At 44.4% G+C, this 15,657-nt stretch overlaps 2 protein-coding genes across 7 annotated transcripts in view; one reads left to right on the top strand and one right to left on the bottom strand.

The window, feature by feature from the left end:
• Nucleotides 1–2,113: 2,113 nt before the first annotated feature.
• LOC127595825 (epithelial cell-transforming sequence 2 oncogene-like) lies at nucleotides 2,114–11,207 on the top strand. Of its 3 annotated transcripts, none has more exons than XM_052057713.1 (21): nucleotides 2,114–3,292; nucleotides 4,065–4,177; nucleotides 4,263–4,425; nucleotides 4,730–4,985; nucleotides 5,061–5,232; nucleotides 6,167–6,314; nucleotides 6,395–6,560; nucleotides 6,628–6,756; nucleotides 6,825–6,917; nucleotides 7,007–7,216; nucleotides 7,283–7,386; nucleotides 7,575–7,685; nucleotides 7,763–7,849; nucleotides 8,126–8,235; nucleotides 8,308–8,455; nucleotides 8,754–8,827; nucleotides 8,930–9,086; nucleotides 9,157–9,222; nucleotides 9,300–9,388; nucleotides 10,759–10,931; nucleotides 11,001–11,207. In XM_052057713.1, the coding sequence occupies exons 1-21, from the start codon at nucleotides 3,215–3,217 to the stop codon at nucleotides 11,129–11,131; spliced, it is 2,778 nt and encodes a 925-aa protein (XP_051913673.1). In that variant the 5' UTR covers nucleotides 2,114–3,214; the 3' UTR covers nucleotides 11,132–11,207. The 3 variants fall into 3 exon arrangements, with proteins under 3 accessions (XP_051913673.1, XP_051913672.1, XP_051913671.1); XM_052057712.1 differs by having other exon boundaries at nucleotides 4,260–4,425; nucleotides 6,197–6,314; XM_052057711.1 differs by having other exon boundaries at nucleotides 4,260–4,425.
• Nucleotides 11,208–11,602: 395 nt separating this feature from the next.
• filip1l (filamin A interacting protein 1-like) overlaps nucleotides 11,603–15,657 on the bottom strand; it is a 33,596-nt gene continuing 29,541 nt past the window's right edge. For all 4 annotated transcript variants that reach the window (XM_052057696.1, XM_052057697.1, XM_052057695.1 and 1 more), the window contains one exon: nucleotides 11,603–12,185. In XM_052057696.1, the coding sequence (XP_051913656.1) occupies nucleotides 11,967–12,185 (219 nt within the window). In that variant the 3' untranslated portion in view covers nucleotides 11,603–11,966. The remainder of the gene's footprint in view (nucleotides 12,186–15,657) is intronic.

The raw sequence follows: 15,657 nt of genomic DNA, 5'->3' as shown, positions 1-15,657 counted from the left end.
CGCAAATCCGATGATACAACTACAAAGTCGATCATCGAACTGCGGCCTAGGGTGTCCTGGTGCCAAGTGCACATATGGACACCCTTATGTTTGAACAAGGTGTTCGTTATGGACAATCCGTGGCGAGCACAGAAGTCCAATAACAAAACACCACTCGGGTTTTGATCGGGGGGGCCGTTCCTCCCAATCACGCCCCTCCAGGTATCACTGTCATTGCCCACGTGAGCATTGAAGTCCCCCAGCAGAACAATGGAGTCCCCAGCAGGAGTACTCTCCAGCACACCCTCCAAGGACTCCAAAAAGGGTGGGTATGCTGAGCTGCTGTTTGGTGCATATGCACAAACAACAGTCAGGACCCGTCCACCCACCCGAAGGCGGAGGGAGGCAACCCTCTCGTCTACCGGTGTGAACCCCAATGTACAGGCACTGAGCCGGGGGGCAATGAGTATGCCCACACCTGCTCTGCGCCTCTCACCGTGAGCAACTCCAGAGTGGAAGAGAGTCCAACCCCTCTCGAGAGAACTGGTACCAGAACCCAGGCTGTGTGTGGAGGCAAGTCCGACTATATCCAGTCGGAAATTCTCTGCCTCACACACCAGCTCGGGCTCCTTCCCTGCCAGAGAGGTGACATTCCATGTCCCAAGAGCTAGCTTCTGCAGCCGAGGATCGGACCGCCAGGGTCCCCGCCTTTGGCTGCCGTCCAGCTCGCATTGCACCCGACCCCTTTGGCCCCTCTCATGGGTGGTGAGCCCATGGGAAGGGGGACCCACGTTGCCTCTTCGGGCTGTGCCCGGCCGGGCCCCATGGGTGTAAGCCCGGCCACCAGGCGCCTGCCAACGAGCCCCACCTCCAGGCCTGGCTCCAGAGGGGGGCCCCGGTGACCCGCGTCCGGGCAAGGGAAACCTAGATCCATTTATTTTTGTCGTCATTGGGGTCTTTTGAGCCGTGCTTTGTCTGGCCCCTCACCTAGAACCTGTTTGCCATGGGTGACCCTGCCAGGGGCATAAAGCCCCAGACAACTTAGCTTCCAGGATCATTGGGACACACAAACCCCTCCACCACGGTAAGGTGACGACTCACGGAGGGGACAAAAAAACAGAGTAAGAGAAAAAATGCGGTAAAGTACACCAATCGTAAAACAGCAGTTGAGATGAGAACACACTAATTGCAGAACATGAGCACACACTGTCCACCTAGTGATATGAAGAAGCAGCACAGCGTCGTGGTCCCGGTCCAAAGTGGAGAGTCAACTTGTGATCGACGGGTCACGGCACCAATGTGACGGGGGTCACCACTATGATGGTCTCAAGCTCCACGTCGCTGCCGCCTCAAGAATACCAGACACTAGGATGTGGCTTTTCTTTTCTTTTTATTGTCTGCAACACAGTATGCCAAGATAGGTGAAGTCACGGGGCTTTTCAGTCGAGTAAATAACCTGTGACTTCCCTGGTAGCTCTACCTGAACTAAACATCATCCATAAGAAACTAAAAGCATAACAAAACGAAATATACAACATAGGTGATCGTATATTAACTATTTACAAAGAAAAGGACAAAATAACACATTCTCTGGTATCTACATGACGCCACTGAACGCATCACACGCAGCAGAACGGCTGCACAATGCACAGTAATGGCGGCCGCGACGAACCGCGCGGGTACACGCCAGCCACATTAATAGTCAAATGAAAAACAACACGAAAAACTATGTAGAGTACAATGAAAAGGAAAGAAGCATTACCTGCAACACAGTATGCCAAGATAGGTGAAGTCACGGGGCTTTTCAGTCGAGTAAATAACTGCGCAACAAAGAAAACCCACCTGTTAACTCAATGGGTAAAAACTTTCATTCGATAAAACTTAAATTAAATGACGACACAAAAAGCAATGTGGACTCGGAACAAATCCGGGAACTAATTAAATACACCGCGCCGTAGAAAAAGGGAAAAAAAGTGAAATATTGTAATTAAACTAGAATGAATCCGGACCGTCAATGAAACCCGACTTACCCTGTGACTTCCCTGGTAGCTCTACCTGAACTACGGCGGGAGGCTGGTGCCATACCGTGCGCTGTTGCGTCACTTCCGTCATAATTTAATAACCGCAATATATCACTCCGTTACACATAGACGAACAACCATCCACGCTCACACTCACACCTAGGGACAATTTAGTGTTCAATCAGCCTGCCACGCATATTTTTGGAATGTGGGAGGAAACCGGAGCACCCGGAGAAAACCCACGCAGGCCCGGGGAGAACATGCAAACTCCACACAGGGAGGCCGGAGCTGGAATCGAACCCGGTACCTCTGCACTGTGAAGCCGACGTGCTAACCACTGGACTACCGGGCCGCCACTTCTCCACATGCGAAATGTAAATCATTCAATACTTTTGACTGTCAGTCAGCCAATATTGGGGATGTAGTATTATCTTTAAAGCTTGAACTGTGAAAAACATGTATGCTGATGTTTTTAATTAAATACATGAATGACAATTTTCATCAAGTATTCTGCAGCGTTTCAGTAAGCCTTTTTCTTTGAAAGAAGAGTCAACCAAATTCACTTCGTGGAAGTTACCTTCCAATGCATTGATTGACAGTCAGTGTTCCAAGAAAGACCATCAGGTTTGTGTTTTAGACTTACGCAGTTGTATTTAATTGTATTTACTACTCTTTTGTTCATCTGTTCACATGCTAGCGACGTAAGAGGCAGAACTGTTAAACGCTGTTCCACAAGATGGCACAGGTCATGTATCCACGTTTTGTAACATTCCTCTTTGAAGGCGTGAATGACATTTTTTCAAATGTAAGATACACGCCGTTGGTCAATTTAGCTTGGGAACTAGCTCCGCTGTACTGCGTTTAAATTTGGATTTTATCAGACGTTCACCCAGCGCCATCTTGTGCATGTAACGCGGAACTACACTATACAGGTCAGGATTGAACGAATGAGAAAACTCACACGCCCACAACGAGTTTGCAATGTTGTTTAAAAAGCTAATATATCGTAGCGGGTGCAACCCACATTACAAGCTGATAGGCTTTTTGTACCAATAATGTGATGATGTTGGTCGCAGCAAGTGCAGTGTTTTGTGTGAAGGAATGTGTTGATGCGTATCCATGGCGACCCGGAGCCACAGATGACTTGCATTTGTAGACCATACATGTAATTGAGTGCTTCGTCAGGATTCCACGTGGCTTTAAAAACAAAATCCATGGAAAAGAAGGAGCTTCACTCAAACGCTCGGTTCAGCTGCTGGACTCCGCTGAACAACCGCGCAGAGAACATGCAGGTCAGATTCAAAGCAACACGAAGTGAAAAAGAATTATAGTTAGATTATACGGATACAGATTGTGATTAAATGTATAGAAATTGCAGATGGTTCAATCTAGAATGCGCCATCCAAATTCTGATGTACTGTATTCATTTTTATTTTCGAGCGAAGGGAGTAAACCAATCTCGTAATTTGAGTCGTCCAGTTCAACTATCAACGATTGGTTACTTGTCATGTAAACCTAAATTCCAAATAAGATTGGGAAATCCTCTTTTGTGGCCTTAATGAGAAGGCGTCTTTCTTGCTCAGTGGGACATAGATCTGGCAGTCATCTGCATAGCAGTGGAAGGGAATACTTGCAATGCTTCATCTTGAAACCTGACTGGAAGACCTCCAAGATGTTATGTTCATCCAAGAAAAGTTTCAACTGCATGTGCACCACTTTTTCCAGAATTTTGGAAATGAAAGGCAGTTTGTATTCAGTATTCAGATACATTGGTGCATCTATCGTCCTCCAATACTGAAATGGTCAGTAATAATAATAACATAATTGTCTTTTTAAGTGATTCAGTCCGAAATACATTTACAAATACGTTTTTTAATGTATTTTCAGACTCCACACATTCAATCCCACTTATTCTAATTTTATTCAAGACTTGGGATCTGATCCAAATGGCTGGTACAGAATGAGTTTTAAAGGCAGATTTGTTTTTCTCAATCAGCTGGTTGGTATTTTAACCTTACGAGATGTGCTATGGTTTGACCAGTGCTGATATTTGTTCCCTAACAGTTATTTGAAGAGAGGATCAATCTAGTGCTGCACTGGTTTGATTTATGGACTGATCGACAGAGGAAACGCATGATGCATTCTGTGCTCACACGATGTACCAAGGCTCAGCTCAGGTGAAGTCCTTTTTTTTCCCCTTCTGAAAATTGGGAACGTCACAACACCGTCCACTGAAGTACAGTATGTCAATCACTCCAGCAGGTACTGTAGAGATCTGCTGACCGAAACACTTCCAACAACTCAAGCGGATTTCACAGCGGTGTTGCCCCGCTTCCTGTCACTTTACATCATGTCCTTCCTGTCCCCCTTGGACCTCTGCTCCGCCGCCCAAGTCAGCTGGCACTGGAGAGTTCTATCGGAACAGGTGGGAAGGGTTGTAAGGCCAACAGTTGCACAGTGCTGTGAAATAGTCTTTGCCCCCTTCCTGACGGGTAGATTTGGATTTTTTTTGTGCATTAATGAATTGAATTGGCATTTAGAAATTTAATTGGATATTTCCTTGGTTAGTCTCTATGTGTGATATACAAATTGGTTTGATGAATTGAAACCTCTGTGTGTAATAAATATGCAAACAAACACAGAAATCAGGGAGCAGGGAAATACTTTTTCACGTCACTGTATTTAATTTGTTCTGGGAGTTTAATCATCACGTTTCAAATAAAACTCAGGATTGTCTCTGGGCGGGGCGCTGCATACGACAAGGTTGGTTTCTTCCCTACACGCCTGGGGAAAAGGAGTTTGGCGCCTGGAAGAAGCACTTCATCTCCTGCATCAGCACACTGGACAGGCTGACTCCTCATGAAATAGCACAACACTTCTGGACACTCAGCCAACCTTATAATGGGGAGGAAGAAGAAGAAGAGGAGAGACTGAAAGAAAGATTAATCAGGCAGATGATCAGAACAAAGATTCACGAGGAGAAGAGTGAGTAAAAGCAGTGAAGAGTGAACTAAAAACAAAAAAAGTAGCAAATGTAGCATGTTTTTTTTTCCCCTGCAGGAGTAGCACTGAGAACCAGAAAAGCCTGGAGCACCAGCACAAGGTTGGGTGAATCTGGAGGCAGAGCAACCACCCTTGGGACCACATTCAAGACCTCTGGACCTCCGAACTGGAGTCTGAGCACAAGCAGCGACCTGAGCTTGGAGGAAAACGTAGCACACAGCTCCAGCAGGTCAGAAATGCATCTATTGACACACTGGAAACCTAATCTACAATGATCAATATGAATTAAATTAAACACCTTCTTTAAAAAAAAAAGTCACCCTCCAGATCTGTTCTCAGTGAAGAAAATAGCATATTAACATTTTGTTTTGTTGATTAGACTCATCAACACGGTGATCAACTAGTTAGCACGTCGGCCTCACAGTGCAGAGGTTCATGGTTCGATTCCGGCTTCGGCCTTCCTGTGTGGAGTTTGTGTGTTCTCCCCCTGCCTGCGTGGGTTTTCTCTGGGTACTCTGGTTTCCTCCCAAATCCAAAAAACTGGAGCCTATCCCAGCTGTCTTCGGGCAGTAGGCCGAGGACATCCTGAACCAGTTGCCAGACAAGCGCAGGGCACACAGAGACGAACAACCATCCGCTCTCACACTCACACCAAAGGACAGTTTGAAGTGTTCAATCAGCCTGCCTTGCATGTTTTTGGAATGTGGGAGGAAAGCGGGTGACCAGGGAGGATACCCACGCAGGCCCGGGGAGAACATGCAAACTACACACAGGAAGGCCGGAGTCGGGATCGAACCCACGACCTCTGTGAGGCAGACGTGCTCACAACTGGGCCGCCCCCCCCCCCCCCACCCAAAAAAAAAACCCATGCGTGGCAGGTTAATAGAACACTCTAAATTTTTCCGAGGTGTGAGCACGGATGACTGGCAACCAGTTTAGGGTGTTCGTGTCATTTAATTATTGAAATATATATATATATATATATATATATATATATTTTTTTTTTTTTATTTTTTTTTAAATAGCTCCTGTCATCAATTTTCAGTACTGCTTATTATGGCCACTGGTGAAGTTAGCAAAGCACTTTCCTGTTCCAACATGACTGTGCCCCAGTGCACAAAGTTCAAGTTGATCATTCCTGATTATTGTTAGCTGTTATTCAGCGAAGATGCTGTTTCAAATTTTCCAAGCAGAGCTAGTGGGCCACTGTCCAAATACGTCTTTAGACCTGCACCACGACAGCGCTCCAACATCCACAGGAATCCTGCAAACTGCTTGCTGTTGGTCTCCAATAAAATTCCTGCTTATGAGGTGATCACCCAACTTCAAGAAGACATCATTGGAACAGGATGGTAGCAATCAACGTCATTTTCTTCCTGTGTGTGTCGTAGCTGGTGCTGAGCGGTGCCAAGGCGGATGTGATTGTCGTTCTCTATGACTACCGAGGGACTCTCTCGGCACTGTTGTCCCAGGTGGAGGAGGCTGTTTCCGGGCGCACTTTTAAAAGGCTCGGCCTGTTAGCGCCAGGGGGAACGGAAGAAATTCACCTCTTTCACAGTGAGAATGAATACTTTTCCTCTTTCTTATTTCTTTGTTTTTCCCCCAACATATTTTGTTCCTGCAGACATCTGCTTATCAGACAGAACCATACTCATCCCAGCCCATCGAGATTTCTGGGAAAAATTGTCCATCCCGGTGGTCCCTGCTGAGCAAGGAGGCGGGATCGACATTTTCTCACCGTGTGCGGCATCGAGTGGGTGATCGCCATTTCTCACTGTGACTCAGAAGCAGCTCTGCGGCTCAACTGTTCTTCTCTCTCAGCCTCAGGTGTGGCGCTCATGCAGAAGCTGGCCGCTCTTACTGGGCTGAATGTTTGGGCACCGATGGGTTTCGCCACAGGAAGTTTTCAAAATAGTGAGTCCTGTAGCCAAAGTCTTATCACATAATTAAGACAATTTAATTCCAAATGAACAAAACCCTGTTGTTTTGTTACCCATCTTTAGTCCTCAGCGATTGGTCTGATGGAAGTATCGGTGCCATCGGGCTCTCCGACCCACAACCAGGAGGCCCGGCGCTTCATTACATTTGTGAGCCAGTCCTGATTGGCTGGTGCAGACAGGCCCAGTGGATTGAGGAAGCTCTGGCGGAGATGAAAAACTGTCTGGAGTTCCGACTTCAGCAAGTTGGCCTACAAGCCCGGGGCAGAGCTTTGGGTGGGTGCCTCACTTCTTCTAAGCTTGTGGGAACTTGACCTTTTGTCAACTCTGGTGACTCTTCAGGTCATTCTCTGTGGGAGAGAGTCTGTCTTGAGGATCTGCGTTTGTCCGAAGACCTAAGTCTGGCGCTCACTGAGGGACTCACTGTTCTCAGCAAACAAGCGGAGGTAAATAGTACGAGTTGCTGTTCCGTTCAATGATCACAAGGCCAGCAGGGGGACAAATTGTAACGCGGTTTGAAAGCACGGACTGAAAAATTCTTCTCCGGCGTTTCTTTTTTGTTAAAACTCATTAAAGCCCGAGACCTCATTGTGGGGTAGTGTAATCGACTCATTGACTGGTCATGCATCTTCAGACGAGCCCATTCGAGTTTCTTGCTGCCTTCCTGACGAAATGGAGTGATGAGAAGGAGACGAGAGACGAAAACTTACTTTCCAATGTCCCTCTGATGTCAGGGCTTCCTCAGGTGTGATATGCTGGGTATGTACTCTCCCCGTGCCAGAGAACAGCCAAGTCCTCATCTTGGCTTGTCTCTTCTTTCAGACACAGCTGGACTGGAGAGGTGTCGTCGCCAGAGAGTTGCAACTCAGTGAGGTTCTGTACATTAGCAGACTCAGCGCTATTGTGAAGGTATGTCCTCTTCTTAACTCTGTGATTGTGGATGAGGGTGTCACTTTACGAGTCTCTTGTTTATGCGCCCTGTTCCATGTTTTTGTTGAATTGCTTGGTGGTTACGTTGTGTTGTGCTGCTACACGGACATTGCGTACATGATACCGCGATTACTAGACGGGATCTGAACCATTGTGTCTGAAGCTGAATTTACATTCTCTGGTAGGAGTGCTTATGTTGTTGTCATACGCCAAACTTCATTGGTTGGTTTTCCTCTGACCCCCTCTTTGCGAAAGTCATACCAGGAGCCTCTCACAGCAGCCCTCAACTCCAACAGGGCCATTCTCAGTTTAGCAGACATGCTTGTCATCCTGAGCCCCGTTGCAAAAATACTGGACCTCAACAGGTACGCACAACCCACACACATAGCTTTCTTGTTTAGTTTTTGTCTCATTTTCCGCCTGCTTGCTGGTCACAGGGAGTTCAAGGCAGCTTTAGATGCTAGACTGCAGCAGTGGGGTGCAGAGCAGTGTGTTGGCGATGTGTGCTTGAAACTGTGCACACATCTTAGAGTGTACACAAACTACCTCAACAACTACACAACTGCTCTCAGTGCCATTGACAAGGTAACAACTACTCGAGCGATCCAAAGAGATTTAATACAAGATCTTGGTAACACCATTCGACACTGAACTGAATCATATTAACGGCTATGTTGGCTCTCTCATTCACTCAATGCGGTCAGTGAACTCTCAGTATGATGCTGGCTCTTCTATACCACTGCTAATGTAATGAATCAACTGTTTGTAAAATGAATGCCCCTTTGACTGAAGCAACCAAAGCAGAGCTTCATTATCTTTGCCAAGGCAGCGTTTTTAATGCAAATGCAAATGGTTATATGTCAGTATTGTTTGTGCGTATCAGTGCAGAGATACAAAGCCGGCATTTCGAGCTTTCCTGAAGAGAACTGACCGAACTCTGGCAACCCACATGCTGAGGTAACCTTGTGTGCGCTTGTGCTCTGTCGAACTGGGATGTTGACACACATACCTGTGCGTGCGGACGTGCGTTGTTATCCATGTGTGCGCCTGCTCCGAAAGTTTACAGGAACTGCTGCTGTGTCCAGTGTGGCGAATCCAAGAGTACACAACCCTGCTGCAAGCTCTAACTTTGCACACACATGTCAGTCACCCTGATCACACCCAAGTCTCCGGCGCCCTCAGCACGTTGCAGCGATACACAAAGTTCATCCAAAAGGTAGAATGGCTCACACACTGTTGTCATCAACTAAAAACAATGCAAAGCAATATGTTTTGTTTCGTTTTAGCTCAAACGCAACTGTGAAAGGGACCGGCTGTTGGAGGAAACACAGCAGATGATCCAAGGCTGTCCGGTAGAACTCTATATGTATCTCTTGTTGAAAGTTATACACACAACCGCTTTAACGTGTTTGTGTATGTCTGCGTGAAGAGTCTCAGTGAGGGAAACCGGCAGCTCATCATCCGTCAAGATGCTGATTTACTCCACAGCCCCAATGATCACATACCAGAATCTCTCAGGTGTGAAATTACTAGAAAGTTCCAATTAATTTGCATTTCTCATCAGATAATATTAATTCACTTTTTGAGAACATGAATAATGTCATATGATGTAGGACAAGAGTGCCGTGGCCGTTTGTGGCCCACTGCCAGTTTTATTTTTTTTAATGGCCCATAGCAAATGCAACTATGATTAACAATTGACTCAGCCCATGTGGCTTGCCTCTATTGGACCACATATTAATAATAATAATAATAATAATACATTTTATTTGAAAGCGCTTTTCATCTCACTCAAAGACACTTTACAAGAGCATAAAAACACAGGATAAAAATGTGCATTTAAAACAAGCATACATAATTTACAAAAGTTCATTTGGATGAACAAAAGAAAAATTGGTAAAAAAGATTAAAAGGTATTAAAAGCATAGCGGAACAGGTGAGTTTTTAGGGATGATTTGAAGGATTGGAGGTCAGTACAGTTGCGGATGTGTTGTGGTAGAGCGTTCCAGAGGGTGGGGGCGGCGACAGAGAAGGCTCGGTCCCCCCAGGTTTTGTGCTTGGTCACGGGGATGGCGAGGAGGTTTGTGTTTGAAGAGCGGAGATTGCGGGAAGGAGTGTATTGGTAAAGAAGGTCGGAAAGATAGGAGGGTGCCTGATTGTGAAGGGCTTTATAGGTGAGTATGAGCAGTTTAAATTGAATACGCTGGGGAACAGGGAGCCAGTGGAGGTTTTTAAGGATGGGGGTGATGTGATCACGAGTGCGGGTGTGGGTGAGTAGGCGGGCAGTGGCATTCTGGATGTACTGTAGTTTATGGAGGAGTTTGAAGGTTGTACCATAGAGAATGCTATTGCAGTAGTCAAGGCGGGAGGTGATGAAGGCGTGGATGAGGGTTTGAGCAGCGTTGAAAGAAAGTGATGGGCGGAGACGAGCAATGTTTTTGAGGTGGAAGAAAGCAGTTTTGGTGGTTTGGTTGATGTGTTGATCGAAAGAGAGGTTATTATCAAAAAGGTTGCGACAGTGAGAGGAGGGGGACAGGGTGAAGTTATCTATAGTGAGGGTAAAGTTGGTGGTTGTTTGGGTGAGGGACCGAGGACCGATTATAAGCAGTTGAGATTTAGTACAGTTAAGAGTGAGAAAGTTTGTTTGCAACCAGGATTTGACATCTGAGAGACAATTAGACAGGGTGGAGTGGGTTGTTGGGGTAAATGATTTGGTGGATATGTACAATTGGACATCATCAGCGTAGCAGTGGAACTGGAGACCATTGTACTTTGTAAATCTTTATGCATTCATGGAGGACTACAATTCGTGTCTCAAGTATCAGTGCTGCTGCTGCAGATGTTACGGTCACGTGTTTTTAAGTTATGTGTCTCTCATGTTTGATTAGGACCTACGAGCATGTAGCAGATGTCAGCCTCTTCCTGTTCACTGATGTTTTGATGTTGACATGGAGGCAAAAGAAACACACACCTTTCACGGTGGTGCACAGGAGCACGCACACGTTCTTCGCCTCTTTGGCGCTCGCCACTCTGACTGTGAGGAAGATCGTACATTCGCGTTGTAAGTTGTCAGACACGGACACAATTTTCACATTGCTCTCCTTTGCTCAGCTGCTTTATATTTCCACAGACGTGAAGCACGCCTTCATCTTGGATGGTTCCTCTCGCTCGTGGGTGTGTGCCACAGAACGAGGCCAGGAGATGGATCACTTCTTGTCCGTGCTGAGCAGTGCCATGCAAACAACTCTGACATCCACGTGATCAGTTGATAATGCTGATCGAATACAGCAGGAGGTTTGGACAATAAATTGCACTTGTGTCAGGGAGTCTCCCCCCCCCCCCCAAAAAAAAACCTTTAGGATGATCATGACTACTTTTTAAATACATAATGTTAAAGTGCATCTAGGCTGTTAAAGCTTTAGAAAAACGATAGTGTTTCCACATTTTGTTAATTGTGTAGAATTTTGAGGTGATCATCGCCTCAAAATTCTACACAATTCTTCATGACAGCAAAGAGTTTTCCTTGTTTTTCAAATTTATTAAGAATTTAAAAAAATAATAAATTGTCTTATATTTAAGTATTCATAGCCTTTGACAAATGTATTCGATGCAGAAGTAGACTGTAACATAAAATGTGAAAAATGTAGACTTCTCATGTTAAAACCACTGTACTTTATTATTTGGCAATCCTGATGCAAAATGTATGATCAAAATGAATTTGAGACATGTATGTTCCAATATAAAAGGTCTTTATTGAATCAAAAGGCGGGGGGGAAAACTATGTTTGGTAGTATGATGCAGCTGTATTTCATCAACAGTTTTTCCCATTTAGTACACGATTGCCATTTATCATTAAAAAAAACGTAGTTTCCAGTCTTTTTTCATGTCTTTTTTTCCAAACTGCTAAAAAAATAAATACAAATGCACAACATACAGCTTTATCAAGTAGCCTTCCTATGACGCTTCACCTGGGTTGCAGTTATGCTGACATGATGAGAACTAAACTAAAGCAGCTACTATATAGTTGTCGGTGAATGCAAAATGACCTCCTGGAGATCACATTGTCATTCACCTCGAATTTATTCATGACATTATACTAAAGTCTGCGATTGGCAAGGTTCGGGTTGTTATTGGTATTGGTTCTGTGTGCTGCAGACACGTGCACAGCCTGGTCTTTGCCACTGCTTAGAGGAGTGCGCAGTGACTGGCTACTATTCTGCAGCGCGCCATTGCCGCTCATCCCTTTTACAGACGGGGAGCCCTTTGGTTTTGGGATCCGGGTCGGCCCAGCGCGTCGGAATGCTTCTTGAGGCATCTGGAGGAATACAGAGAGCATTTGAGGTTGGGGTACCACAAGCAGCACAAGAAACGTTGCAGTTGGATTGGGTGAAAACCAGAAGTGACCTTTAGGTGGAGCCAAACACATTTAATAAGTTTCACAAAAGACTTCCCCAGGACACACTCCACCAGTGACGTTGCCGTTATGTTGTTTGGCAATGACTAGTTGATGTTTGACTGGACAGAAAATGTTTGACAGAAAATGGGCAAAAAATGTTGATCCGAAGCCAGGTGATGTTCATGAGTTTCATTTTGATGAAATTACAACGAAAATGAGGACTATGTCAACCACAGTCACATTTTAGTGCATTGGTTCGATCGATCGAACCCTAGGATTTCGGTGAATTGATCTCAGGGGTTCGACGGAGCCTGTGCCAATGAGATTAAGACACACCCGACTCAACTTGTCAATTAGTTATGACACGCCCACATGGCCATCACTGGCTGGTTCATTTTGTGCACAATTTTAAAAATATATATACTTAGGTCTTGAAATTTTATTTAAGCTTTTTTTCTCTTTTCAAATGTGTTTTTAATGTCTGGAATTTGTAAAAGCAAATTATATTTTTACTTTTCACTAATGAAGGTTTCGGTGAATGTGCATATGAACTGGTTGGGTTCGGTACCTTTAACAAGGTTAAGAACCACTGTTTTAGAGGCTCAAATAGAAGGATGTGGATTAAAAAAATAATAATACCAATGACTTTGGTTCAAAACTTTTTCACCTCTTTTTCAGTTTTGTGTGCAGTCACTCTGCTGGAAAGAACAACAATATTCATTCATTCATTCATCTTCCTAACCGCTTGATCCTCACGAGGGTCGCGGGGGGTGCTGGAGCCTATCACAGCTGTATGTTTTACTGAATTGTATGGACTTTCAACCAAAGTTTATGACCCTTCAACACACACACACACACACACACACACACACACTCCTGAAATGTTGCCTACACAGTCTGATGACTTCATACACATAGTGATGATACATACAATGACTTGTTTCATTTGTTGAATCTTATTCGTTGTCCTCAGTAGTTTTATTTAAAAGCTCATAGTGCAATGACAAGCATAACAATACTAGGCCTATCTTGTTTCTTGAGGGGGACTTTTCCTGCTCTACCTACAGTTTATGTACAGCTGAGTCAAAGTGGGACTCACCCTAGTTTATGTTCACACAGGGTCTGCGACCTCTCAGTAAAGTGGATTGCAAGTTTCAGTGCCTCGAAGTGACCAGGATATGTGTCAATACTTGATTTGTGGGATTCTATTTTCTTCTTAGGCATATCATTACTGCAGCAGGCGTTCCGTTTCCTCTTGCTGTTCCCGTAGCAACCAAACAGAAGCCTTGTTTTGCTTTGCCGCTGGTGCAGGAAAGCAGCCACATTCGCGGCGTCTGCATGCCCATTTGCACGTGATGTGGTTTGTTTGGAGAAATCCCCTAGACCGGCGTTAACATACTTTATTGTGCCTGCTGGTCACCACGGTTACTGTCATCTGTTCTAGAAATTCAGGTAGTTTCAACATAGCTGTTGAGAAAAGTTTGTGTATTCAATCCAAAGTGAATCACAGGCACTAATGAATAGCATTTTGTTCAGCATGCATCATATCTTCCTTCCTGGACATTGGAAGGATACAATTTCTACAGCTGTGAGGCTTACAGTTGCATTTGTTCAATTTAATGGCTAATTTAATCATGGCCTTACTGTCGCACTGGGTTGGGTCTGGGTTGATGAGCATCACTTCCCATTATGTCTGCTGTACTTAAATGCCTTATTGTTTTGCATTTTCCTCAAAACTGTTATGCCAAACACTTGATGTCAATTTCACATAACATAGGAAAATTGACATCATTCCTCTGCCAAGTTCTTTTTACTTCAGTATTCACCCTACCAATTGCTACATTAATGCACTAATGTGATGTCGATGAATAAATCTTCCAAATTCCATCCCGTACCTTGGCATCCCTTTATCTGGCATTCAGTATAGTTTGGATTCAAGCACAACCCATGACCCATTACTCATCTTTGTCGATGTGCGTCCTGTACAAAAGATGGAGCAACAATTTTCCAAAGTGAACATACAGTTAGGGACAGAATCCATATACCACCACAATGGTTTGGATTCACGTGTGTACTCTCCGGGGGTAAAATGTTTTAAGACTTTGGACAAATGAAATCAATGTTAATATGATTCTAATTTCTCATACTTTGATGAAAATTATTTGCAGGTAATGTCTGCCTAGGGTATGGAGTACATGAACTTCACAAAATTCTAAGGCTCCTCCCTGGAGATGCTGTGCTATTGGGTTGAGATCAGGTCAGGGTGGCCATTGAAGAATATTTCATTCATTTGTCTTAAGTAACAAAACAACTAAAGCAGATGATCTGAGGATGCTTTCCTTAGCACAGTAAATCACGAAGGTACATGCCACTGATAACATTCACGAACAGGAAAGCCAGATTTGAATTCCAATGCCAGTCTTCTGGAAGCAGACATGGACAAATGAACTTGGGACTTTTAAAGGCTAATCATTTGACGATCCTTCAATGACCACCAACCCAGTGGTCTGCTCTCAAGCCAATGTTTTATACTGAAAATCAGAAGCGGTCAGACTTACAAACTGGCAACAACTGAAGGTCACGGCAGTAAAGTCCTGTCGAAAGAGCTCCGAGGAGGAAACTCAGAAGTTGGTGATACCTATGGGCTCGAAATGTCAAGCACTGCAAAACATTCTTAAACGACTTACAAATTAATTTGACTGACAACTGTATCAAATGTCAAGGCAGCTGTGAGATGCCTAATGGAAAGTGGCCGAGTAAAATGATTGAAAATTCAGCACTTTGAGAAACATCTCAAATTAAAGTCTACACTTCACTAAAATATAGTTTGTTTGATTTCAAATCCATGGTGGTGGTGTCCAAAAAACGGACTATCAAAGCCAATTCAAGGCTTTGATGGTCCAGTTTTATGAGTTTGAATATTCCGTGACCTTAAACATGTGTGTACAAAAGTTATAATAATGAATTTAATTATTGATGAACATGTGAGTGCCTTTGCATATCCCAACTATGGGGGGAAGAACTTAACTGCACATGCTGCAGAAGTCAACCTAAAGAACAACTTGTTTTGTTTTAATTACACACAACTGAAACATGCTGCATACAATGAATAAATGAGGCGGGTGAGCATGGATGACAAACTACAATACTTTTAATTCTCAGGAACAAACTTAGACGTACGAATGGACACGTAGTGTACATCGGTGTAAATTACAACACAGTACGTGCACTCTGATTAGTCCAACCGAGGCAACACAAACGGGACCGAGCACAGCGAAGCAACCACAATCAAAGATCCAGTTCTGAGCTAACTACCGGTACCTCTTCTGAGTCAGGGAAGACACATGTAAATGGTTCAGGGTCAGGGATTGTATCGAATGTCTTGGGTGAA

This window comes from Hippocampus zosterae, chromosome 2 (assembly GCF_025434085.1).
Source record: "Hippocampus zosterae strain Florida chromosome 2, ASM2543408v3, whole genome shotgun sequence".
In the NCBI taxonomy this organism is placed as follows: domain Eukaryota; kingdom Metazoa; phylum Chordata; class Actinopteri; order Syngnathiformes; family Syngnathidae; genus Hippocampus; species Hippocampus zosterae.
This window is presented reverse-complemented; position numbering and strand designations above follow the sequence as displayed.

Bases quoted from the DNA above. Each gene is read 5' to 3' on its own strand.
- LOC127595825 (XM_052057711.1), top strand. From the start codon at position 3,215: ATGGAAAAGAAGGAGCTTCACTCAAACGCTCGGTTCAGCTGCTGGACT. The intron at 6,918-7,006 runs GTGAGTCCTGTA...ACCCATCTTTAG, and splicing joins CACAGGAAGTTTTCAAAATA to TCCTCAGCGATTGGTCTGAT. The intron at 7,686-7,762 runs GTGTGATATGCT...CTCTTCTTTCAG, and splicing joins TGATGTCAGGGCTTCCTCAG to ACACAGCTGGACTGGAGAGG.